General features: G+C 42.2%; 1 protein-coding gene across 4 annotated transcripts in view; it reads left to right on the forward strand.

Moving 5' to 3' along the window:
* apbb2b (amyloid beta (A4) precursor protein-binding, family B, member 2b) overlaps positions 1-27989 on the forward strand; it is a 78326-nt gene that overhangs the window by 38581 nt on the left and 11756 nt on the right. For 2 of the 4 annotated variants that reach the window (XM_054744775.2, XM_054744776.2), the window contains exons 5-13: positions 8925-9169; positions 9630-9761; positions 10193-10264; positions 13989-14039; positions 14861-14946; positions 15200-15260; positions 19480-19626; positions 20012-20139; positions 23081-23195. In XM_054744775.2, the coding sequence (XP_054600750.2) occupies positions 8925-9169; positions 9630-9761; positions 10193-10264; positions 13989-14039; positions 14861-14946; positions 15200-15260; positions 19480-19626; positions 20012-20139; positions 23081-23195 (1037 nt within the window). The remainder of the gene's footprint in view (positions 1-8924; positions 9170-9629; positions 9762-10192; positions 10265-13988; positions 14040-14860; positions 14947-15199; positions 15261-19479; positions 19627-20011; positions 20140-23080; positions 23196-27989) is intronic. The other 2 variants (XM_054744777.2, XM_054744778.2) reach the window with 2 other exon arrangements.

The following is a 27989-nucleotide window of genomic DNA, read 5'->3' on the forward strand; positions in this document are numbered from 1 at the left end:
TGTGATTCAAACCGTGACAGTGGCAGCAGGTTCTGATACCATTGCTAGTGTCTTGGAAGTGTCTAGCCCTAATTTTCCAATTTAATTCCATTAAAAATTGCAAATATTGTCTGGCTTCTACAGGTCCTTCTCAAAAAATTAGCATATTGTGATAAAGTTCATTATTGTCTGTAAACATTAGACTTTCATATATATTAGATTCATTACACACAACTGAAGTAGTTCAAGCCTTTTATTGTTTCTAATATTGATGATTTTGGCGTACAGCTCATGAAAACCCAAAATTCCTATCTAAAAAAAATTGCATTTTTCATCTGACCAATAAAAGAAAAGTGTTTTTTAATACAAAAAAAAGTCAGCCTTCAAATAATTATGTTCAGTTATGCACTCAATACTTGGTCGGGAATCCTTTGGCAGAAATCACTGCTTCAATGAGGTGTGGCTTGGAGGCAATCAGCCTGTGGCACTGCTGAGGTGTTATGGAGGCCCAGGATGCTTTGATAGCAGCCTTAAGCTCATCCAGAGTGTTGGGTCTTGTATCTCTCAACCTTCTTTTCACAATATCCCACAGCTTCTCTATGGGGTTCAGGTCAGGAGAGTTGGCAGGCCAATTGTGCACAGTAATACCATGGTCAGTAAACCATTTACCAGTGGTGTTGGCACTGTGAGCAGGTTCCAGGTCGTGCAGAAAAATGAAATCTTCATCTCCATAAAGCTTTTCAGCAGATGGAAGCATGAAGTGCTCCAAAATCTCCTGATAGCTAGCTGCATTGACCCTGCCCTTGATAAAACACAGTGGACCAACACCAGCAGCTGACTTGGCACCCCAGACCATCACTGACTGTGGGTACTTGACACTGGACTTCAGGCATTTTGGCATTTCCCTCTACCCAGTCTTCCTGCAGACTCTGGCACCTTGATTTCCGAATGACGTGCAAAATTTGCTTTCATCCGAAAAAAGTACTTTGGACCACTGAGCAACAGTCCAGTGCTGTTTCTCTGTAGCCCAGGTCAGGCACTTCTGCCACTGTTTCTGGTTAAAAAGTGGCTTGACCTGGGGAATGCGGCACCTGTAGCCCATTTCCTGCACACGCCTGTACACGGTGGCTCTGGATGTTTCTACTCCAGACTCAGTCCACTGCTTCATCAGGGCCCCCAAAGTCTGGAATCGGTCCTTCCCCACAATCTTCCTCAGGGTCCGGTCACCTCTTCTCGTTGTGCAGCGTTTTCTGCCACACAGACTTCCCACTGAGGTGCCTTGATACAGCACTCTGGGCCTGTTCGTTCAGAAATTTCTTTCTGTTTCTTACCCTCTTGCTTGAGGGTGTCAATGATGGCCTTCTGGACAGCAGTCAGGTCGGCAGTCTTACCCGTGATCGCGGTTTTGAGTAATGAACCAGGCTGGGAGTTTTTAAAAGCCTCAGGAATCTTTTGCAGGTGTTTTGAGTAAATTAGTTGATTCAGACGATTAGGTTAATAGCTCGTTTAGAGAACCTTTTCATGATATGCAAATTTTTTGAGATAGGAATTTTGGGTTTTCATGAGCTGTATGCCAAAATCATCAATATTAGAAACAATAAAAGGCTTGAACTACATCAGTTGTGTGTAATGAATCTAATATATATGAAAGTCTAATATTTACAGATAATAATGAACTTTATCACAATATGCTAATTTTTTGAGAAGGACCTGTAGTATTGCAATATTTCATCCCCTGTAATATGATGTATATCTTAATGCCAGATTCTTGTCAATACACACCCATACTCACTCGTGTTGCTGTTTGCATGCCAGCTGGAGATTGTACCCCGTGTGCCAGTATGTGGCTTTGTTCATCCTCAGATGTGGAATTACAGCCAGTGTGTATCAGTTTTTGATGCTGTTAACTGTGTCCTCATGGAGGATCACATCCCAGTTGATTGGCACCTAGAGAAAAAGGGATGCGTGTTCATTTTAAGAATCAGGCCAGCAGACAGTAGTGTGCAGTCAAAACAAATGATCTTGTAGTGCTAGTAACACTCTGACATTAACATTACTGGTGCTCCACCACACACACACACGCATGCACGCACGCACACACACACACACACACACACACACACACCCCTAAAACACTGCATCATCTGAGGTTTCGTCACCTACTTTGTTGTAAAAGTAATCGTCCAACATTATTTCTGTGTCATATTTGTCAATTTTGCCTCATTCGTCATCCTTTCTGTGTGATTCCCTTCCTCCTCCTCCTCCTCCTCCTCCTCATTTCATCTTTACTAGATATGATAAATGAAAAACAATGTGCCTGTTGTCAGGATAACAAAAACGTGATTAGGGATGTTCGGTGTTATCGGTCTACCATTAATAAAAGCTAATATTAAAATGTAATATTGAAAAACATCTGTATCAGTTTTAACTTTTTTCTAATTGCATATCTTTTACATACCAAGTACTTAAATTGAAGTAGTTGTCAGATTTTGTATGGATAATGTTTTAAGTTTAAGTATGATTGATAGGTAATATTTGGCTAGTTACTTAAAGGATTTAGTTTTGTTTTCTCCTATGAGGGACACAGCATATATTGGTATTGGTTTACATCGGTATTGGAAATTAAGAGTTCGATAATATCGTAAATTGGTAAAAAAAAAAAGCCTATATCAAGCATCCTTATTTATGATAACCTGTGAATGCATCCACACACACTCGGGTACCTCTGTTTTAATGCAGAAAACACTCAAATGTGGTGAGGCTCCATTTAGAGGAGACGGAGGCAGGAACAACAAACCTAGCTCAGCTGCAGGGGATACACAAACTCTCTCTCTTTGTTCATTCCCGTTTTTCAATTAATTCTCTATTTTTCAATCTCTTTTTTTTCCACCCCTCTCTTATTTTGTACTTCTCGTCTCAAGTTTTTGCTCATCTTCTTTGGCTTTTTTTCGATGCCAGGTTTTTTCAGAATTTCTGATTGGATGTGTCTGGGTACCTTCCCCTCCACACATGTAGCTCTCTCCTCTTCTTCTCCTCATCTCTCTGTATCTCCCCCTTCTGTGCTCTCCTTCCTTTCCCCTGTCCCTCCCTTCTGTCTGTCGGGTTGTTTGATCACAGCAGCAGGTTTTGCTGCGTGAGAGGCAGCTAGCCAACTATGATGCTGGGGAAAGACTATATGTTGGCCATTGTGATTGTCAATTATGAGGGTAGGTGCATTTGTCGGGGTCGACTGTAGGCTGCTCTGTGGGGTTAGAGTTTGAGCGCTGTCTGAGTGTGTCTCTGTAAGTGTGCTTGTGCAGATTCATAGGCATGTGTGCATCTGTCATGAAGTTTTTTGTGCTAGAGTCCATATTTGCTGCATGCTGGTTATCATGACAAAATGTGGTTGTGATGGTGTGAAAGCATGGCGTTATTGGATGGAGGAACATGTGTGTATGTTTTGCTTCAGACATTCGCAGCTCTCCCCTCCCCCCTGCTCAGCTGTACTCTAGCATGGAACTGCATGCTAACTAAGGCTGTCACCGTCTAACTGCTGTGTTACTCCTGTGTGGCATATTTTTCATCAGCTACATAAGTGCTGTGTTAATCAGCAGGCTTAGTCCTAATGCACTTCTTTAGTTCCCACAATCCTTGCAGAGAGTAACACTGCTAATGTTGCCCCAATCCATAAAAAACTGTCTCAGCATTTCTGTCTTTTCACTGTCGGTGTCGCCCTCCTCTTACATGCACATGCTTGGGTCTCCTTCTAGACCTCAGACCAGCGTTCATTCTGAGTCACCGTCTTCTTTTTTTGCTTACAGCAGAGAGACAGGCAGTGTCTCTTCGTTGTAGCTGTATTTGTCTGACCTATTTTTTCTCTGCTCGCTAAAGACTTCAACTCCCAGCAGGTGCTGCTTCACAGTTCCCTTTTCTGAAGTTCACTTTGATGATCCAACATAGTTCCTCTAGTCAAAATTAATGTCCCGCATTTGAGCTAGTGTTCTGTGATTTTTCAGTGAAATGAAGTCTTATTAATTTCTCTCTCTCTCTCTCTCTCTCTCTGTCTCTCTCTCTCTCTCTCTCTGTCTCTGTCTCTGTCTCTGTCTCTCTCTCTGTCTCTCTCTCTCTCTCTCTCTCTCTCTCTCTCTCTCTCTCTCTCTCTCTCTCTCTCTCTCTGTCTCTGTCTCTCTCTCTGTCTCTCTCTGTCTCTCTGTCTCTCTGTCTCTCTCTCTCTCTCTCTCTCTCTCTCTCTCTCTCTGTGTGCATGCGTGCGCGTGTCTCAATTTCTTCTCAATCTGAATGGACCCAGTTGTCCACATGACATATGGCTTGCTGTCGTGGCAACAGGCCCATGTTTCATCAGCATGGTCAGCAGTTCAAATCTCTATTTGCAAACCCCCCCCCCCCCCCCCCCCCCCCACACACACACACACACACACAATTTTTCAAATTTTCCATGGAGGAGGTTTTTCTTCAGTCTTCTTTACAGACTAGTTTGAATGCAGCCATATTGGACAGGTTTTTGACCCTTTCGGGTCAAAGGGCAGACGTTCTTCCTTAGTATTTTCTGGTCAAGAGCAGAATTCAGGGTTCCTTCAGTTACAGCCAGTGGTCCAGGTCTTTAAAGAGCAAGTCACCCCCTACCAGAATCTTATTCCACTCCCACTTCCTGTTGGAAAAAATGCTGTTCTGGCAGACAGAGAGGGCGGAGCTGCTAACAAACACACACACACACACACACACACACACACACACACACACACACACACACACACACACACACACACACACACACACACACTCAGGCTCACAATGACATTGTGACATCATATGGTACCTAAAGAGGGCACAACATTGACAGTTTTAGATAGAATATTTAAATTTGAACTAAGATGCTCGAAAGTGCTAAATTATCGACTGCATGTGTCTACAGCATGATCAGACACTCATTTATATAGTTTATCAGCAAAAAAAAGTTGATTTTGGGGTGACTTGCTCTTTAAGCGGCAAAGCAGTCCCAGACCATCACATTGCCACCACCATGCTTGACTGTTGGTATGATGTTAAATTTTTTTAAGTTTTTCTTTTGCCTAATCAGTCACCAGAATATTTTTCCAAGCTCTAGGGGGATATCATGAGGATTTTAAAAGATGTGACTCTTGGTGTTTTTGGTCAGTAGAGTTTTGGGAACTCTTCTGTGACACCATCTTCTAGCTTCTTGTCCAGTGTTGAATCATGACCTCTGATCTAGGACTGCAGTTCTTCAGATGCCCCAGCTTCTTTTTTTGCCGAGTTTCTTCAGACTGGAGCATGACTTGCTGCTTTTTGAGATCTTTTAGTCTGCTGGCATTACTTTAGTTTTATAAATCTAGCAGTGATCAGACCTGGGTGTGACTAATACAGATGAACTCAGCTTTAAAAACAATGTGATTAATCATAATTAAATAATTGTTTAATTAGAAGGGGTGTTTACTTTTTCACATTACTGTTACCTTTTGAACAATCTTTTAATGGTGGTAAAGAAAAAGATAAAATGTCTCATTGTTGACAGCGTCCATGGTTGAAATTTTTTCTGTCTCCTCTACAAAACTTAACATCTCCAAGTTAGTGCCCATTCTGGAAAGATATACGGATTTGAAATAATTCATAAACTTCATGTTGAATTAGCTACAAACAGAAGAGGGAGTTGATATGACACTGCTGTAGACAAACAGCTGTTACTTTGTTTTGCAATTTTAGATTTGACTTATGAGAATGTTTTTGAAAGAGAATCAGAGAAAAAATATAGCAACACCTAAAAGTAAATCACATCTAGTCATTGTAATTATGTATGTAAATAATTACTGTATTTATAATTATTACCTGTTTGTTTTAAAGCAGGTTTAATACAATCACAAGAAGCAGTTTTTTGTATCATTAAATACGTTTAAGTTTAAAAGCTCCTTGATGTGTCTAATAAACTCTGATTCAGCAATGAAGGCTTTTACCCGGCCTGCTCGTGTTACTTTTCTATAAAGTGTTTTATTAAATCTTTGAATATAAAATTTATAAACAAAGAAACAAACATAGCAACAAGTGTTTTGTTTCTCAGTTCAATATTTGAGGCATGGTTTGTGAAGAGGACAACTGCAGCAGAAGCTCGTAATCCTGGCCAGCTGTTGGTTTTGCTCAGGGACCCGTCAGATTAAACAAAAGATTAGCTCTGTTGGGTCAGTTGCTGGTGTAGAGGAAGGGTAGTTGGAATGCTATTTAGCAAACATCTGACCAAATGTTTTCCTAACAGTTTCCTTTAGGGATGCCCTGATGGTATTGCGTGATCGAAAATTGGGCTTGTGGTTTTACAAGGATCCAGAATCGGGTGGAAAAGATCGGACTTAAACTTATTAAACAACAAACATGACCTTCTAAATTCACCCTGAGACAGAAATTTTCTCACACAATACCAATGATTTAGTTTTAATTTGAACAAGTTCCTCTACATGAATGTTCTTTGTTTCTTGGACAAAAACAACACTTTAATGTTAGTTAGCTGTTAGCTAGCAGCCTATAAGGCAGAGCTAAAGTGTCACCTCAGGAGAGCTATTATCTGCAGTTTGGTGGTATTAAGTCAGAGAGTGAATGCAGTGCAACAGCCACCTGTGATGTGTGAATATTGGGTATTTAACACAGTGGAAAGTTAGGTGTGTGTCACTCAGGTGTTGCCATTAAGTCCCAGTTTGCCTCTAAATTCCTTTTACCAACAGCACTACTCAGCCAAAAACAGCTTGGTGCAGCACGGGTCAACACGGCTGTCGTCAGTGTCGGTGATAAGTATTTGAGACAAACACGGTGTGAGGAGATCAGTTGAACACACAAACACACAACACTGCACAACAATTCGTGTATGTATGTTAAACATCCTGCTCAGTCTCCGACTTCTTTTGCCAGACTGAAACCTGAAAACGAGGCAGCAGCCAGAAGTTCTCTGCATAAATGACTACACCCCCAATAAAAAGTACAAATTTAATCAGCTTAATGAACAAAAACAAAAAAACTATTTCCAGAATTTTCGCAAGACTGGGTTTTATTGAACACTTCATTTTTTTGTTATTTATTTGATTTATTATTAACATAGAAGAAAAAAAAACAATACTAACAAATAAAATGAGGTTTCTCAATCCAAGAAAATGAAAAGGGAACAGAAAGAAGAAAACTTATGTTATCTGCCCCTTTGTAACTAAAATTACATTTTTTTACAATGAAATAACAATAATTATGAATTAGCCTGTACAAAGTTATTGCTCGACTGGTTAACTAACTTGAGTTCAATTTGTAAAGAAGAAAGAGAAAATTAATAGTAATAATAATTCAAAAAGCAAAAGGATTTTTGCACATATACCTATTCATACATATATACATTAAAGTGCATCACATGCCCATATGGTCGCACATACTTCATCTATACATATACATACAGACGTACACACGTATCCACTACATGTACACATACACAAACATACATACATATTTACACTTCATTAACTCCATAACACGGAATTAGGTTCAAAATATAACTTAGATCACAAAATCTTCTACTAAAATTGGTTGAAGCAAAAATGAATACACCCCGCAACAAACCCTACTACATCTAGTATTTTGTATGACCACCATGATTTTCAAGGACAGCACCAAGTCTTCCAGGCATGGAATGAACAAGTTGGCGACATGTTGCAACATCTTTCTTTTTCCGTAATTCAGGAATAACCTCTTTTAGAGCCTGGATGCTGGATGTTTGATTGGGTTCAGATCAGGAGACATTCAATCACCTTCACCCTGTTCTTCTTCAGAAATGCAACAGTAGCGTTAGATGTGTCGTGTTGCAAAAGTGCACGACGACCAAGTGCACGGAGTGATGGCAGCATCTTCTCCTTCAGTATAGAGCAGTACATTGTTGACCTCATGATACCATCAATGAAATGCAGCTCCCCAACACTAGCAGCACTCATGCAGCCCCCCACATAAGGACACCACCACCTCCATGTTTCACTGTAGGCACCATGCATTTCTCTTTGAAATCCTCACCTTTAAAACGCCATATTTGTCTCATCACTCCAGAGTGAGTGAGTGTCCAACTGCTCGTTAAAGCAAATTACTAATCAGCCAATCACATGGTGGCAACTCGATGCTTTTAGGCATGTAGACACAGTCAAGACGAGCTTCAGAATGGGGAAAAGGTGATTTAAGTGACTTTGAACGTGGCATGGTTGTTGGTGTCAGACGGGCTGGTCTGAGTATTTCTGAAACGGCTGATCTTCTGGGATTATCACGCACAACCATCTCTAGGGTTTACAGAGAATGGTCTGAAAATGGGAAAACATCCAGTGAGCGTCAGTTCTGCGGGCAAAAATACCTTGTTGATGCCAGAGGTGGTGCCACTCTTGTCAGCCAAGAACAAGAAACTGAGACTACAATTCACACAGGCTCATCAAAATAGGACAATAGAAGATTGGAAAAATGTTACCTGGTCTGATGAGTCTTGATTTCTGCAGCGACATTCGGATGGTAGAATTAGAATTTGCAGTCAACAACATGAAAGCATGAATCCATCCTTCCTTGTACCAACCGTTCAGGCTGATGGTGGTGGTGTAATGGTGTGGGGGACATTTTCTTGGCACACTTTGAGCCCCTTAGTACTAATCGATCATCGTTGCAACACCGCAGCCTATCTGAGTATTGTTGCTGACCATGTCCATCCCTTTATGATCACAGTATCTTCTGATGGCTACTTCCAGCAGGATAATGCCCCATGTCATAAAGCTCCAATTATCTCTGGACTGGTTTCTTGAACGTGACAATGAGTTCATTGTACTCAAATGGCCTCCACAGTCACCAGATCTGAGAAAAAAACCCTCCAGATTTCTGCTTTTGTTCATCCATTTGTATCTTTCTCTCTAAAACGAAATCATTTCTTTTTGATTGCCCCTTAGATATCTGGAGTGAGCAGTCATTCCAAACCGACCCAGACCTGCCTCCAGGATGGAAGAAGATCACAGACATGGCTGGTGTCTACTATTGGCACATCCCTACTGGCACCACGCAGTGGGAACGGCCTTCCAGCCGTCCGCCTCCTCCCGGACAGACTGAGGCCCCGGCCCTGAGCGATCCCGCTGCATCAACACCACGTAAACAGTCGCTGGGCTCCCTCAGCCCCCTTCCCACTCCTGACCATGAGGTGAGACAGAAACAAACTGATCCTAATAATTTACTGGACAACTTGACGTTTTGTCCTTGTAGAGTTTTTCTTTCTCTGACAAGACATTTGCATTTAAAGTTTCTGCCTTTGTCCTAAAATAGATTTGCATGCGAATTGGCGTTTCTAGGTCAGAACAGCATTTGTAAAACAATTAATTACACAACGGAGTATACAATCCGACTTCTATAATCTGTTAAGCCACCCATATGTTGTGTAATTTTAGAATTTGTCCGACCTCGGGGCCAATCAGTGGTGATTATTTAAACACTCCTTTATCAGAAGCACGGTATTTTATTTTCTCGGCCAAGAAAATGTGTTTTTCTCTTTAATTCATGAGTAGATATGAGCATCCGTGGAAAAGCGGTCACGGATCATCTGTATCATTGCAGCATTCTGACAGCTGCTCACACACCTGTTCTACTTGTTTACATGCACGCAGTCATGCCAAGGAGAGATCTTCTTCAGGGCGTCGACTCGCTCGGGCAGCACCACTTCCGACAGTTCAGTGGAGCCCTTCTCCTCTCAGGAGCCCCCCCTCGCCACATGTGGATTCGTCAACAGCTGCTACTTTGTAAGCTTAAAACAACATTTTTTTTACTTGATTATAACAGTTTTATTTTAGTTTAACCAAATAAATAATATTTTAATTGTCAAAATGTCTATTCCTGATTAGGATAAGCAAAGGGCTAGACTGAACTGTTAGTGCTCCAGAACAAGACGATGCCAGCGCAATCGGTCATTCGATCATGTGGAATGATAGATTAAAGAGGAAAGAGGAGAAGAGATTGATAGAGAGCAGCAAACGTCTAGATAAAATATTGATCAGGTGAAAATGGACTGATGTTGATGGATGGATGAGCTGGAACGAGACTCTGGCACGTTCGTCCTTAACAGTTGATCTCCACTCTACTCACGGATCAGAAAATGACTGCGACCGATCTCAATATGGAGATAGTGATCAGGATAGATGTAGATCTTTTAACACATTTTTTTCCTCTCTAGCCTCGTTCTACATCTCTACAGGGAATGCCTGATCAGGAATCTGACTCCAAGCAGGATGAAGACGAAGACAAGGTGAGATCCTCAGACTTTACTCATGCAGTCCCACTTCTTTTCTGATTTACGAGAAGTTGTGGGGAAGATGAAAAATATGTTCTTGTTAGTGAACTGAAAAGCAGCATTTGTCTAGTTTTAAAATGTAGGAGCAATACGAATTTGGATGACATTTATCTGCAGTGTCTCTTTACGGAGTTTTTCTGTTTTTGTGACGCTTTAACACTTTAGATCAGAAAATAATTGTTTTTATAAATTAGACAAACATAACCTGAGTAAAAACAAAAGTAGATTTCTAATTATTTCAGCCAATAAAATAGAGAAAAAAAAGCAATCCCAACCAACCTGGCTCTATGTGAAAAACAAACATAGCAGACAGCACTATGGAGGAATTTTAGCCCACTTTGTTTTGTAAAATTGTTTAAATTCAGCCACATTAGAGGGTTTTTCAGCATGAACGGTCTATGAAGCTCAAATGTCAGTTTTTATATCAACGACAGCAAGTGCTGCAAGTCCTGAAGAAGAAAAGCAGTCCCAGACCATCACACTACCACCACCATGTTTGACTGTTGGTATGATGGTCTTTTCCTGAAATGCTGTTAGTTTTACGGCAGATGTATCGGGAAGCACACTTTCTAGAATTTTTAGTTTTATCTTGTCAGTCCACAGAATATCTTAGGTGTGTTCTTGATGTGTCGTGGTTCTAATTCCATGCTGTTGTTCTATTTTTAAAACTCAGAAACAGTTTCGTTACCTGTTTTTTCGCTACGTTTCGTCTGCGGCTGCAGACTTCCTCAGGCTGACGCTGATGGTGGCGTCACTTCCTTCTCTGTTTATCCGGGGGGGGGGGGGGGACTGTTTTGTGTTGTTTTTGGTTAGTAAAAAATCTTCATATTGAAACTCTCCTACTGATGCCATTTTTGCTCATGTTTTTTTTCTTATGATTGAGTCATGACCTTTGACCTTCGCCAAAATCAAGTGTGTTTGGTAGGGCTTCAGTTGTTCTTTTGTTGCTGAATTCTTTTACCCCAGATACCTAGAAAAATCGTAACAGTATAAAAATGTTTGGTCTAGCCTCGCTCAATTGTAGCCTTAGCAGATCTACCATTGGCTGGGTCAGGTTTAGGCTGGGTTTGTAGAGAAATGTTGGGCTGGCTTTGCACCATTATGGCTGAAAAAAAAAAGAAAAAACCTACCAAGATGGCGGCATCTCAGGAACGACACTCGTTTGAAACGGCTTTGGCATCAACTTTGGATGATTTAGACTGGCTTTTCTGTAAGACATGAGCAGATACTTTGTTTTACTGTGTATGGCGGACTGCCACATTGACCGATTTCCATTGCTGTTAATATATCATGTTGTTTGGTGCTCTGATTGGTCTTAGCGTTGTCCAGTTGCATGCAGAGACGGTTTGAAAGACAACACGGATTCTGCCTTATACAAGTGAGCTCCGTCTATGGGTCATGGCCAGAATGAATACTTAAAAAAAAAGCAATTCTAGGATTCTGAATCCATTCTCTAAATAATTCATAAATATCGATCCATACATCCAAAGATCAATTTCATATTGGCACACAGTAAAATGACGACTGTTATTTAGTAATCAGTCTGTTTATATTTGCACACAATAAGAATGTCTTGTTTTATTATTATTAATTGAAATAAAATAGCGTTAGTATTCAACAGCTTCAGCTTTTGGCTGAATTCTCAATCAGTTATTTTTAAAAAAGCCCTAGGTTAATGTCCCAATAGCAGTCCGTTGATGCAGGTATCGACACCTCTGACTTCCTCTGTTAGCTGTCCCGCATCTGCTCACTAATTCTTCCCGACAGCACATTTGTGAACAGCAGTTGCATCAACATTATGGGAGTGAGATAGGTCCTTTCAGCCATCTTTAGCTACCAATTTATCATTCATTTGTCATTGAATGCCACTAGTGTTAATATTTTGCACAACTACACAGTCATGTGACTAATTTAATGGCTAAAAAAAGAACGGTTTTAAAATTTCCAACCCAAGTTAACATAAAATTGAATCGAATCGTGATAATCTATTCTAAATCTTGAGAATCAAAATCAAACCGATTCTTGAAATTTGAATCAAAACCCAGCACTACTTGCCAGGCCAGAATTTCTTTAGTATGAGGCATAATGTGTTGCTTTTTGAGATCTTTTAGCCTAATCTATGTTGTCAGGCAGGTTCTATTAAAGTTACTCCTTTAAGCTACAGATCAGTGTTGCTAGTATACCCTACAGAGCTATATTGATTTTTATCTCGAGAGGTGCTATAAAACAATCGTTTCTTCTTCTTCTATAGTCAGCTTTCCAGATTATGTGGTTAGGGATGGGTACCGAATTCGGTACTTTTTAAGGTACCGACCGAATTCCATAGTACCGACCGAGCACCGATTCACGTCGTTTCAAACGGTGCCTTGTTTCGGTACCCGTCCATCATAACGAGAACTTGCCAAGACAGCTGCGCATGCGCAAGTGCGTTTTGTCGTCGCTTGCTGTTAACCAGTTGTAAACAGAGCAGAACGGTAGAGAGAACGCAGGCTAAAGCTTGGGTCCACTTCACTAAATGTAATGGGTAACTGGATGATGAAACCAGTGACAACTATCTAAGTGAGACATCCTCATCTTAATCTGTTCCGGTAGGTAAATATAATTAGCTTGATATGTTAGCTTCCGTTTCGCTAATGGTGCGTTCGCTTTCTCCTCGGAACTCCGAATTTCCGACTAGAACAACATGAACGCGCTCTAAAATTTGGCTTCACTTTACTAAATGTGACGGGTGAAGACGAAACCAGTGACGATCTAAGTGTGAGGCATCGTTTTAATCTGCTCCAGCAGCTAAATAAACTGTTTAAGATATCGTTAGCTTGATATGTTAGCTTCCATTGCCACCATTATTATCAGCTAATGGTGTGTTCGCTTTCTCCTCGGAAATTCTAACTTTCCAGTAGGAAAAATCAAATGAAAAAGGACGGCAAAAGGAATGAAGATACACAGTAAATTTAGTTCACTGTAAAGATGTTTGCTTCAGTTTAATTATCAGCTTATAAAACTACAAGGACGATGTTAAAATACAAACAGTTATATGTTATTTATTGTGATATTTATCAAATATTGTTATATATTGAGAAAAATATATATTTAATTATAAAAGAAAATTAAAATAATAAACACTCAAAATTATCGAAAATTGGTACCGTTAAGTACCGGTATCGATTCGTAGGTACCGGTAATTAATACCATATCGATTCAAATGTCAAAGGTACCCATCCCTATATGTGGTTAATAACAACTTGTGAACTTTAAGTACTGAACCAACTTTAGCATTTACTTTATTGCACAGGCCAAGTTCAGGTGGAAAGCTTGTTTCCCTTCAATTAAATCATCACTTTTTATTTTCTCAGGTTATGTTTGACACATTTGGCTGGTGAAAAGATTCAAAACAACTAAAAACCAGAATTTCAGGTTTATGTTTTCACTGATTATCAATTATTATCTATTAAATTAAGAGTGAGAGGCTAAATGTTCAACAGAGGCAAAACAGTCAGAAATGTTAATGATCTATTCTGGATCTGTGAATTTATTTACTTTGCACCTTATTGGTGAGCCTGTCTGAGTTTGGAGCTAGGTGGTTAGCTAACGACCTTGTTGTGTCCCTGTGTCCTTGCTTCTCTCTCATATTTGACTCGACCCAACGTTATCTGTGTTTGTGTTTTAACGCCGTATGTAGAAACAGGTGTGGAGTGAATTTGGCGGAAAAATTGATAGTGAAGTGTGGAAGGCAAGTATTATTCATTCAGTGTCAGCAACTCCGTCTCTTTGTCTAACCCCACCCACTCTCGTTTGCATTAACGTGTTCATATACTTCGGAGTCACTGCTTAGGCAAAAGCATGTGTGGCTGATGCTTCATCATTAATGTTGCTGCATCAAACTTAGTTTTTTCACGGTATCTAAGGATTAAACGTGTCTGTTTTATGCCTGCAGGAACATGTAGGTTTTTTTTTTTACTTTTATGGGAATTAATTGCACAGATGTGACTGTATTTACACACAGAAGTGGGTGTGTGTAACTAATGTGTGCTAACATTCTTTCCTTCATGTAGCATGTTCCACTATACAGTTCATGACACACTGCCACCATCTTCCATCCAGCAAGGACATTCCCCCCCCACGCTTGGGTGCATGCTGCTGCACAGAGTAGCACCAAAATATTTACTTTTGGCTTATTTTTTTTGCAAAGTTTGTGTCTTTTAGCTTTTCTCCCATGAATTTTGCCATGGTCACAATTTGAGCTGGAACTAAAGAACAAGCACCAAGTGACAAACATGTTTATTTTTTTTTTTTGTTTGACTGTTGGGGAGGGGGTTGGGCTTTCCTACCTCGTGTTTAGAACATCTAACTGGGTTTTCCGGGGGAAGTTTAAAAAAAAAGAAGCTATATCTATTTGTAGCAAAAACGATAAGGAAAATATTTTTAAAACTGCACAGTTTCAAATTATGTTATGAAGTTATCACACAATAAAATATAGATTAGTGCGTCATAAGAAATCTTGATTCGATCAAAGCCATTTTGCACCCTGACCGCATCAACTGTGTTTGTCAGGATCTGCAGGCAGCCACGGTGAACCCCGACCCCAGCCTGAAGGAGTTTGAGGGCGCCACGCTTCGATATGCATCTCTCAAGCTAAGGTGAAATTTTTGTTCACGTCGATGTCCAATTGCCTTTTAATCACCACTAAGGATTACCGTGACCTGGATGATGTACCACCATCCACCCTGTCTTTGTTAGTTAAAGCTTGTTAGCTTGTGCTCTTATTAAACTTGATCAGACAAAAAAAAAACATACTTATTACAGATTACACAGCTGCTGGTTGCATAATGACTAAATACATTTAAATACACAGCAGTTAATTAATTTATTATAATTGGATTTTCGTTCCAGAAACCGTCCAACTGTAGAAGAAAATGAGGCCCGTCGTGTCAACAGTGACTCTGAAGCAAAAGTAAGACTGCATGTTTGTTGCCACACATCCAAAAAAAATGTTTTCTTCAGCTCTTGTACAGATTTTTTGATTTTATGTAAAAAATAATTTCTTAGTGGCTTATGAAAATAATTTTTATCCCACGTTAGAAATCTTTAGTCTATTTTTGTTTTTTTATGAACACAGATCAAAACTGTTGCCTTACCAGAATATTCTAAAGTTATTTACTCCATACTTACTCCATACTTATGTTTTCTGTTACTCTGAAATGTTTAATTTGGTTTTGTAATCAGAACATTTTGACATGTTATTTATGCCAGCAGTATCTTAGTGTGTGGTTGTTTGGTTAAAGCCAGAATTAGACATTGGGGTCATGTTATGTTAAGATACTGTAGCTGTGCAACGGTGCCCTCTGGTGGTGTGTTAGGGCAGTACACATATGACTTTACTAATTTTAAACTTTATTTCATGTTTTCTAGTTTTAACAAGGCCGTCAATGTACACTTGTGTAACCGTAGTAGAATTGGGAAAAGGCCTGTTTTCACCCTGTTGTCCTGGACAGGTGTTAGTCCTCCTAGGAACAAAATAAAAACTTACAAAAACAGCATAAAACCAGAAAGTAACAAAACAGGTTTAAAATGACAAACTGCCTCCCAACACTTATTGATAATGTCGTATTCAACCATTTCTTCAACCTGAGAAGGAGAACTGAATATGCAGACTGACCTAAATAACTTAATAATCAGTTATAAGAAGATTATGTAAGAATTTAACAATGAAACAATCACAAAACTGTCTCAATGTCTCAATTATCTTGGAAGGAAATTAATTGAAAGTGGCAGAGTGTAGTTTCCTGGCACTAGGGGGCAGCACATACATTTCAGTGTTGTTTGACACCATATCACCGTGACTGTCGCTAGTTTAAAATAACATAAATGTTGTTAGCTGTGGTTACCTTAAGTGTTTGTCCTGCTGTAACAAATGAATTTCCCCACTGTGGGATCAATAAAGTCTATTCTATTCTATTCTGGAAGCTAATGTTGAGCTAACAATGCTAACAGTGAATATAAAAAAATGTAGAATGTAAAAATATCTAACTAATTTTTCATTTGCAAACAACCTGATATTGCAGTGAAAACTTATCAACTTAATGTGTTATTCGTCTTCGAATCTGGCAACAGTTTCTGGGAGCAGACTTGTTTATTTTGATACATGGACAGCAGTACCCAAATTTGACCACAGGATGCCATTCTTACTTTTACATAAACTGGCCCGGGACCACATCAGTCCGGTTCTGGCCTCCCTGCACTGGCTTCCGGTCTGTTATTGTTCACACTTTAAACTACTCGTCTTTGTTTACAATTTCTTCCAGGTTGCCCCCCCCCCCCCCCTATCTTGCCACACTCCTGAACAGACATTTCCCATCACGCGCTCTTTGCTCCTCTGACCAAGGCCTGCTCGCTGTCCCTCGTTCTAAGTGTCGTACTCGCGGGGACCGGGCTTTCTCAGTCCTAGCACCGTCTCTCTGTAACCAGTTGCCACCCTCAGTTAGGCTGTCCTCATCTCTGCCAGTCTTTAAGAGTCACCTAAAAACCCACCTCCTCCGCTTGGCGTTCCCTGAACACGTTTGAATTTGGCCTCTTTTATGTTGATTTTATCTCCCTGTTTTCATTGGTCTCTTTATCCCTTATTTTACCCATTTGTCTTCTACTTCAATGTTTTACCTTTTTTGCATTTGAATTGCTTTTATTTTCGATTTATTCATCATGTTTCACATTTCTCATGTACCATGTTCAGTGCCTTGGGCTTCCCAACAGGGTCGCGGAAAGCACTTTATGAATAAAGGTTTGATTGGTTGATTGATTGGTTGATTGATTGGCCATATGGAGCCTAAGTCACGCCCATCTACCTCCGGACCACGGGTCCCCGGAAAAACAAAAAAATGAATGCAAGTCAGTGGTGCTAAAACCACTATTTTCTAATTCCACTTGTTATGTGCCGTAGAGTTCACATATGATGTCCGTGAATTGTAAAGAAACATTTGGGCCATTCCCATTTGTACTGGGTCGGCCCGGGCCGGGTAGTCCCAGTCGGCCCCAGCCTGGCCCGGTTGATTCCACACATCCTTGTCTTAAGCCCATGTGGGCTGATTCTACCCACCAATCAGAGGCTTGCTCTAATGGAAGGTGTGAATTTGCTGTCAGCAGTGGGTGTGTTGGCCCTGGTCGGCCTGAAGCAGACCCCCTCGAGAAGAGGGCTGAGAATGAGCCTTGGTTGGCCCGGAAAAATACCAGGCCACCCAGATATGTAAACAACCTACGCTACCCGGCCCGGGCCGACCCGGTACAGATGGGGATGGCCCAATTGTGATACCAAGGAAGCGCTCATTTTTTGGGGGAAATGCTATTTTGGTTTTGTGTGAAAATAAATCCAGGACTACAAATGAGCTTCATGAAAGTGACGTCACCGAATCAGACACAGAGAAAAACAGGGGGAAAATGGCTGGAAGTTCAGCGAACTTCAAATCCTTCCTTCAGGAGGAAAGAACCACTTTAAATCTGGCCATGTGGTAAGTAGCAGCTACGCCAGGGGAGAAGAGATTATATGGTGTCATTTATGCGACGTACCGATTTCTGGTTTGTAGTCATGCTAATTACGAACTTTTACAAGCTGATAAATCTCAAAGCATGGTCACAACACCCATCATTAGTTTTCATTTAAACTGTAGTACAACATATCCAGGGCATAAGGCAAAGCGGATTAGAAAATAGCTCTTTTAGCCCCTTTGACTTGCATTCATTTTTTCGTTCTTCCGGGAACCCATGAGCTGACCAGAAAGAGAAGAGACTTAGACTCCCTATAGATGAACAATTACAGCTACGTCAAACCAAGCTGCTGTTGTTAGTTGTCAGTGCTTCATTGTTTAATCAGTCGGTCATCTTATTCCATCCCTCTGCTTCTATGACCTGTTTAGGCTATCGGCCAAAAAGATGGCCGATATGGCCGATATTGCACTACCTATCTAGCAGATGGTGCCAGCTTTAGGAACTCTTGTTGTGTGGCTCCACTCCTTGGACAACAAACAATGCCATAGTTTCTTAGGGGTACAAAAGGAGTAGAAAATTCAGTGGAAGGAAAAAAAAAATAAGACTTGAATAATAAATGAGAAAACCATAACAGCTTCGTCTTCGTCTTCGTCTTCCTCCGCTTATCCGGGTCCGGGTCGCGGGGGCAGCATCCCAGTTAGGGAGCTCCAGGCCGTCCTCTCCCCGGCCTTGTCCACCAGCTCCTCCGGCAGGACCCCAAGGCGTTCCCGGACCAGATTGGAGATGTAACCTCTCCAACGTGTCCTGGGTCGACCCGGGGGCCTTCTGCCGGCAGGACATGCCCGAAACACCTCCCCGGGGAGGCGTCCAGGAGGCATCCTGACCAGATGCCCAAACCACCTCAACTGGCTCCTTTCGATCCGGAGGAGCAGCGGTTCTACTCCGAGTCCCTCCCGAATGTCCGAGCTCCTCACCCTATCTCTAAGGCTGAGCCCGGCCACCCTACGGAGGAAACTCATTTCGGCCGCTTGTATCCGCGATCTCGTTCTTTCGGTCATTACCCAAAGCTCATGACCATAGGTGAGGATTGGGACGTAGATCGACCGGTAAATCGAGAGCCTGGCTTTCTGGCTCAGCTCCCTCTTCCCCACGACAGATCGGCTCAGCGTCCGCATCACTGCAGACGCCGAACCAATCCGCCTGTCGATCTCCCGATCCCTCCCACCCTCACGGGTCGGGGGAGAGGTCCTACCTCAAGTGGAGGAGTTTAAGTATGTCGGGGTCTTGTTCACCTTAACAGCTTAAGAGAATCTTTCTTTTTATTTCCTTTTTTTTGTGAGGGAGATTTATAGGCCATTATATCGGCTATCGGCCTTTGGTAAAAGTTTTATATTGGTATCGGTTCCCAAAAAGGCGTATCGGTCGGGTCCTACCTTCAAGATTTGACATTTCTAGTTTGTTTATACAGTTAATTTTACTTGTCACTTTAAATGGTTTATCAATTTAAAAACAAACAACCTTTCAAGTCCTAGAAATTACACTGAATGTGTGATTTTAAATTAATAAAAACTGAATTTTGCCTTCATTTGCAGGAAAATAAATGTAACGTTATTTTAGAATAAAGGTTGGATTTCTGTGAAGTAATAACTCAAATGTGAAACTCTGTTTCATTCTGTGGTATTTGAATGTTTCAGTGTTTCGCAGTGCGCTCTCTGGGCTGGGTAGAGATGGCTGAGGAGGACTTGGCTCCTGGGAAGAGCAGCGTCGCCGTCAACAACTGCATCCGACAACTCTCCTACTGCAAGAATGACATCCGGGATACGGTCGGCATCTGGGGAGAGGTGCGGAAAACCAGAAGGTTTTGTAAACAGGATTAGCACAGCGGGAGATAAAACTCTGCACCACCTGGTGGTAGTTGTTTGTACGTCGGGGGGAAAAAAGTGTTTCCTTTTCGGTGCTGTGAACTTATGTAATATGAACTGACTGTCAACCTCCTTCTGGTTTAAGGGTCCGATGATTTATTTAGAGGCCTTCCATGGAATGAACACACACACACACACACACACACACACACACACACACACACACACACACACACACCACACACACTACAGTATAACTAGGGAAAAATAATTTTTTTGACTCAAACTTTTTTATTCACCGTCTGGTAGAAGCCAGTCTTTGATGGAACACCTAAAGGAGTGATGTGTTTGTGCTTGTCCCAAGGGGAAGGACATGTACCTGGTGCTGGAGAATAATATGCTGAACCTGGTTGACCCCATGGACCGCAGCGTGCTTCATTCCCAGCCGATAGCGAGCATCCGTGTCTGGGGCGTCGGCCGCGACAACGGCAGGTTAGTGATCCCGGATACAAAGATATTTTCTGCAGTTTTCTTTAACTGGCGTGCTAAAATATTATACGTTGAGTATAAAGGGTTAGCGGTGTGTTTTCCTTTGTGGTATACTACCCTGCTACTATATCATAGCCACTGACAGAGGTGAGGCTGCCACACTCTTGGCACCACCGGTCCCTTTGATCACCACCAGCAGGCTAGGAGGGTGAAGTGTCCAGCCAAGGACTCAGCGACTCAAACAGATGATGAGCTCCTTCCTCCTGAGCCATCATCGTGGTTTAATTTATAAGACTTTATGTTAGGTGTGTTTTTTTCTTGTGGTTTTCTCACCATGTCTAGTAAAAGGTCACGGTAACAAATATAGAACGGAGCTTGTAGCAGGGAGGACTCATGTTCGATGAGCAGAATCAGTTATTAAAGGAGATCTTGAGAGTCCAAATGATCACATTTGAGTGTCTTTGACCAAAAAGTCAAACCCGGCTCGCCGTGTCCCGCTTTCACCTCATCCTAACCCTCTGCAGCTCGTTTTACTGAAGGTTAACACGAATATTTAAATAAATGAAAGGATGCTGGTGACCACTAGAGGGAGCTGTACACCTCTGATAACCCAATGTAGGTTCTCATGCAGCAAGGTGGTGTGTACGTTTATCTGAGCTAAAATGTATAAAGTTCATTTATTTAAAAAAGAAACATAATTCCTTCTGTTTGGTGGAGGAAGTGTTTGTAGTTTTATCAGTTTGCAGCGACATAAATGAGCCGGAGGCTGTGAGAGAAGCTTATCTGCTGCAGAAGGAGGCGGAGATGACATAGTAGAGAGAAAGAGAGAGAGGGGGCGAGGAGGCTGCCAGAGGGGGAGGTATGGTTAGTTCTTACTGGGAGTGGAGCAGACGGGTGACAGAGAGCATGCAGCTTCACCAGGATTTGAAGGACTGAGTGACTGAAGGCGGTCTCATCATCGGGACGACCCACCAGGGCAGGAAGGCTGTGAGTTGATCAGAAACCATTGCTTTTGCTGTTTGATTAAAAAGTAGAATTTACTTCAGAAAGAGGCCTGTTGCGAGGTTGTGTTTTTACTCTCTGTAAAACATTTTTAGATTTGCACGATTTCAAAGGGAATTGGGTGGAGTGAGGGTAGACGTGTGTAAGACTGGTGATGGCTAGAATTATTAAAGGATAAGAACTGATAGGAATTGGAATCTCGTGCTGCTCTGGTGTTTGTCTATGATTATAATTTCTATAGTTTAAAGTGTTTAACTGGTGCTTATAAGATTCCCTCCATGGTGTGGGCTGCTCATTACTCACCGTCAGATCCGCGCAGCGATCGGCTGCTCATTTCTGTTGTGGACTCCGTCTCCATCTACTGCTGAAGTTGGGAGTTGGTATAAAAACGGACTGGTGCAGGGATTTTCCCCTCTGTTGCACACTGTCACACCGTTCCACCCTGGTGGCGGACTGTAGGCGTCGTGTCGGCATATAAACAGCAACCCAGTGCACACCCACTCCTCTTTTTATGCTGTGAAACTTCTTATTGCCATGAGATTAGAGATCCCCACAGCAATCTGGGCATTTTCAGCAGGCTGGCGACATCAATGAATAGTTTTATTGCATAATTGAAATATGACATCACTCCCATTCTCCCGTCTTGCATCTTTGTTCTTGTTTTATTGGATATGTCTTTTCCTCTTACATGTCCTGGTCTTAATCATTCTGCTCTTGTATTGAGATGTTTCAAACACTCTTATTTCCCAGTTGAAGAGCATAAAAGTGTTTAATACTCTCTCTCTCATGCTTTTTGTATGCATAAAGCGCTCAGCTTTTATGTTTTAGGAAACATGAAACCCGGGCAGCTAAACGAAGAAGTTGCAGGATCCAGTCCCTCCTAATCTCTGTAACTTGCCGATTTATTCTTTGGGTTCCCATATTTCAGAGTTCCAGTGTTAGGTATGCGTTTGAAAACAACCCACTGAGATGTGTGCCACATCCCTTCAACCCCTATGTGCATTCACTTTATAAAGCTCCTTTGTCTGAGGTGCTTCAGATGGAGCAAAACAAATCAGATGAGAAGGGAAGCTGTCACTCAAATTTAATTATGTGTGTGTGTGTGTGTGTGTGTGTGTGTGTGTGTGTGAGAGAGAGAGCGAGAGAGCATGTTGCTTCGCAGTTTCTGCCTCTTTTCCCTCAGCAGGGGTCCTCTGTGATACGTAAAAAAATTCTGTCTTCTAACTTTCCTCCTTTCCTCCCATGCTTCCCTGGATGCAGAGAGAGGTAAACACAGCAGCTAACATCCCACAATATCTCTCCATCAGGTCTTCTCATTTTTTTTATTGTTTAATTTCCTCTGTGCCTCGTTTTTCTTGTCTTCAAAGCAGTTCCTGATGCACAGTATTACCGTGTGCAGAAATGTAGGAAATGAAGGGGGCTTATTGCGTCTCTTGTCTAGTTGCTTTTCTAAAGTGCACACACACACACACACACACACGCACGCACGCACGCACGCACGCACGCACACACACACACACACACACATTTACTGACAGGTGCTATTTCGCTTGTTCTGTTGTTTTATTTCCAAGAAACATAAATCAAATGTGCGTGTGTGCTGCTCTTATGAAAAAAATGTCCTCTTTGACATATTCTAAATCTTTCCCTTTTTCGGAGCTTGTTTTCGGTCCTTTTGCTTGTTTTTCAGTACTTCTCTTTATCAAAGTTAAATGTTTTTTAGCTTCAGTGGGCGAGAAGGAAAATTCTTACCTTCGGTCACTTTGTTGAACCCTTCGTATCACACACACCACTCTATTTATCTCTGGGGTCCAGTGTGTGTGTGTGTGTGTGTGTGTGTGTGCGCTTTTAAGTTGGTTAAGTAAAATGAACATATCTCCAGCCAGCTCTTTATTTGATCATTTCTCTGTTGTTAATATCCACATTTTGTTTCTCCATCCAGGGATTTTGCGTATGTGGCGCGGGATAAAAACACCAGGATCCTGAAATGTCATGTGTTCCGCTGTGACACGCCAGCCAAAGCCATCGCCACAAGCCTGCATGAGATCTGCTCCCGGGTGAGTGGTTCCGATTCAAGTCCAACGTTTCCTTTTGTCCCAAACACTTAGATCAGCAGCCAGCTCTTCTGTTGAATCCTCTCATCCTGCTTCACTGAGGCTCAGGCACTGTCCACACGTAGCCGGGGATCTGCCAAAACGTAGATATTTTTCTACGTTTTGGCCTGTCATCCACACGAAAACGGAGTTTTTTCACACAAAAACGGATCTTTTTAAAAACTCCGGCCAAAGTGAAGATCTGTGTTTTCTCCGTTTTGGGTGTCTGCGTGTGGACGGACAAAACCGGAGTTTTAAGGTCCGCAACGTCACTTTCCGCGACAAAAAATGCTGACATCACGTGTGCGACCTGTGTTTACACAAGCCGACATCATGGAAGCCTTCAGAGCTGCGCTCTGTCACTACCCGATCCATCAATTGTCCAAGCCCTTTCTGCTTGTTTGTTTTTGCAAGCGGAATTACTGCTCCATGCGGAAGACCACAGACGAAGGACGAGGTTAAGAACGGGGAAGTACTGCCGCCTTCAGGTCTGGCATGTCCTTAACAACGTATTTATCCGGGTACGTGTGGACAGAGTTTTTTTTAAAACGAGGTGGTGTGGATGCAAGTTTTTGGAGGGGCGGATATTCGTTTTCAAAAAACCCGGCTACGTGTGGACTAGGCCTCAGAGATGAATCATGTTACAAGCAGATTTAAGGAATGTTCAAATCATGAAGCAGAAACACATATTCAATTCAATTCAATTCAATTTTATTTATATAGCGCCAAATCACGACAAGAGTCGTCTCAAGGCACTTTACATAATAAACATTCCAATTCACAGTTCATTAAGCCAATCAGAAATAATGTTTCCTATATAAGGAACCCAGCAAATTGCATCAAGTCACTGACGAGTGTCAGTGACTATACAGCAATCCTCATACTAAGCAAGCATGCAGCGACAGTGGAGAGGAAAACTCCCTTTTAACAGGAAGAAACCTCCAGAGAATCCTGGCTCAGTATAAGCAGCCATCCTCCACGACTCACTGGGGATCGAGAAGACAGAGCAGGCACACACACACACACACACACACACACACACACACACACACACACACACACACACACACACACACACACACACACACACACACACACACACACACACACACACACACACACACACACACACACACACACACACACACACACACACAAAGACAAGTAATGTGTCTATAGTTATATTGTGATGTCTTAGTAAATATTGTATTTGGTGAAAGATAAACTTTATTGTATTTATCCTAGTGGATCTATAATTAAACGGATAAACTAGTATTAGCACATCAAAAGTCAAAAACAAAAAGTTATTATCAGGAGAGAGAGAATGTATTAGTGGTTAGCAGCAGTGTGCTAGTCGATGGCCCCCTCCATGAGGCCACCACAGCTCAGCAGAACGTCATTGTAGCTTCTTCTGGGGAGAAAAACACTCACAGAGAAAATAAAGTTAACAGCTGAAATTGCACAAAATAGTACAGTTAAAGAGCAGACTGTAGAAGAAAGCAGTAGAGTGTGAAAAGTGGTCAGTGTATCCTCCAGCAGTCTAAGCCTATAGCAGCATAACTACAGAGATAACTCTGGATATTGGATATTTAGGCTTATTTTTTCCAAGACATCCACTATGAGTGTGCATTGGCCTGAATGTGGTAATAAGATATATATATATATATATATATCCCAATACAGGGGAGACAATACTATTTATTTCTGTATCATTTGTAACTTTTTAGACTGAATATAATTGGAAAACGCAGGCCAGACTACGATTGGGCGATTGGATGAGTTATCCGACCGTCGGCGATAGGAAAAGCCCTTCGCCGATCATTATTTTTTATGAGCAGTATTTAATTCTTATGATTCAAATCAAATGATATATGGTTATCAAAAGTTCAACTGTAGAAGCAGTAAACACTTTTATCTAACCACTCGGAAATTCTAAATAATGTCTGGCTCATTGTCAGCCTCATGTCATTGACACAATAGAGCCATCTCCAACAAGAATTGTTTTTTTTTTTACATCCAAAAGTCAAATAAAAGTACTCCAATGAAATAGTTTGTCCACAACAAGTACTACATTCACAATCCAATGTAATAGACCACTGAAGCGTTAAAATTTCACTCATACTCTCATAATTTCCTAATGTTAGCTTCAAACTTTTGAGTGACATCTTCCCCCTTCCCCCTTCAGTTTGGCACAAAGAAATTCTTTCTGCTTTCCTCCTAAACCAGCAGCTCTGAGGCCTCAAGCAGCTTTTTGGTCCCTCTGCAGTGGCTCTTTGAAGCTTTGACCAATAATAACCAAGAAATTAGGATTGTTGTTTTCAAAACAACACGAAGGCTCATTTAAGCTGGCTAGCTGAATGATTAACACGTCATTAATCCAGTTTCCAGCCATACAGGGATCTTTTTTAGGAATCTACCATCAAAAATGGACACTTTGACCATATTACAGCTAAAAGCCAAAGAGAAATTAAACACGGGTTTATGCATGTCAGACAAATGAGTAAACCCCTTCATTTTATTAGGATGTGTTTTTATACTTTATTATTTCAAACTGATATACTACTTATTTTCACAAATATAGAAAAAACTCACATTTGCTGGTATAGGTAAATGTATACGGTTAAACAAAAATAGGTCTTTTTCTTGTGTTATTTATTTCTTGCTAAAGTACCAATAAAAGTAATCAGTTTATTAAAGTTCCTTCATTTTGTCATGTAAACACCAAATCTAACACTTATCCTTGTTTAGAATATTTGAGTACATTTAGCAGATTTTTACAAAATACAAACAGTCAAATGGATCTTGTGAATATAAAAGTTAAACTATGGATAGACCGATGTATCAGGCACATATTTATCTTTTTTCTACATATCGCATCGGTCGATTAACCTCTTTAGAAGAGCTGATTTGAAGTCTAGTGTTGATGACGAATACAATTTAAATGTGTATTTACATTCATGAAAAACATCTGCTTAAAAATGCTCTAAAACGTTATTGAGGTTGAGCGGTACCGGCTAGATATAGTCGGACTCACCTTGGCACATATCATTGGCTCTGGAACCCAAGTCCTTGAGGGGGGTTGGACACTCTCCTTTGCTGGAGTTGCTCCGGGTGAGAGGCGGAGGGCTGGGGTTGGCTTTTTGTTGGCCCCAAGACTCTCTGCCTGTGTGTTGGGGTTTACCCTGGGGGACGAGAGGGTAGCTTCCTCTGCGCCTTCGGGTCGGGGAACGGGTCCTGACTGTTGTTTGTGCCATGGGCCAAATATCAGTTCAGAGTACCCACCCTTTTTGGAGTCCCTGGGACGAGTGCTAGATAGTGCTCCACCAGAGGACTCCATTGTCCTGCTGGGGGACTTCAGTGCTCACGTGGGCAATGACAGCATGACCTGGAGGGGTGTGATTGGGAGGAACGGCCCGCCTAATCTGAACTCGAGTGGTGTTTCGTTATTGGACTTCTGTGCAAGCCGCAGTTTGGCCATAACGAACACCACGTTCGAACATAAGGATGCCCATCGGTACACTTGATACCAGGGCAGCCTAGGTCGCAGGTCAATGATAGACTTTGTAGTCGTATCATCTGACCTGCGGCCGTATGTTTTGGACACCCGAGTGAAGAGAGGAGCGGAGAGGAGTGGAGAGGAGCGGAGCGGAGCTGTCAACTGATCACCACCTGGTGGTGAGTTGGATCAGATGGCAGGGGAAGATGCCGCGTAGACCTGGCAGACCCAAACGCATAGTGAGGGTCTGCTGGGAACGCCTGGCAGAAGAACCTGTCAAGACGGTCTTCAACTCCCACCTCCGGCAGAGCTTTGACCACGTCCCGAGAGCAGTGGGGGACATGGACTCAGAGTGGGCCTTGTTCCACTCTGCGATTGTTGAGACGGCTGTTGCTAGCTGGGGTCGCAAGGTGGCCGGTGCCAGTCGTGGTGGCAACCCCCGTACCCGCTGGTGGACACCAGAGTTTCGGGGAGCCGTCAGGCTGAAGAAGGAGGCCTACAGGGCATGGCTGGTCTGTGGGTCTCCGCAGGCAGCAGACAGGTAAAGCGGGGTGCAGCAGTAGCAGTTACCGAGGCAAAATCTCAGGCGTGGGAGGAGTTTGGTGAGGCCATGGAGAAAGACTATCGATCGGCTCCAAAGAGGTTCTGGCAAACTGTTCGGCGCCTCAGGAGAGGGAGGCAGCAACTCGCTCACATTGTTTACAGTGGGGATGGGGAGCTGCTGACGTCAACTGGGGCTATAGTCGGACGGTGGAAGGAATACTTTGAGGAGCTCCTCAATCCCACCTACGCGCATTCCGAGGAGGAACCAGAGCCGGGAGACCTGGGAATGGACTGTCCAATCTCGGGGGCAGAAGTTGCTGAGGTAGTCAAACAACTACACAGCGGCGAAGCCCCGGGGGTGGATGAGATTCATTCTGGGTATCTCAAGGCTATGGATGTTGTAGGGCTGTCGTGGTTGACACGTCTCTGCAACATTGCATGGTCATCGGGGGCAGTTCCTGTGGAGTGGCAGACCGGGGTGGTGGTCCCCATCTTAAAGAAGGGTGACCTAAGGTTGTGTTCCAACTATAGGGGGATCACACTCCTCAGCCTCCCTGGAAAGGTCTACTCCAAGGTACTGGAGAGGAGGGTCCGATCGATAGTTGAATCTCAGATTGAGGAGGAGCAATGTGGTTTTCGTTCTGGCCGTGGAACTGTGGACCAGCTCTATACCCTTGCAAGGGTGATGGAGGGGGCATGGGAGTTTGCCCAACCAATCC

This window comes from Nothobranchius furzeri, chromosome 6 (genome assembly GCF_043380555.1).
Source record: "Nothobranchius furzeri strain GRZ-AD chromosome 6, NfurGRZ-RIMD1, whole genome shotgun sequence".
Lineage (NCBI taxonomy): Eukaryota > Metazoa > Chordata > Actinopteri > Cyprinodontiformes > Nothobranchiidae > Nothobranchius > Nothobranchius furzeri.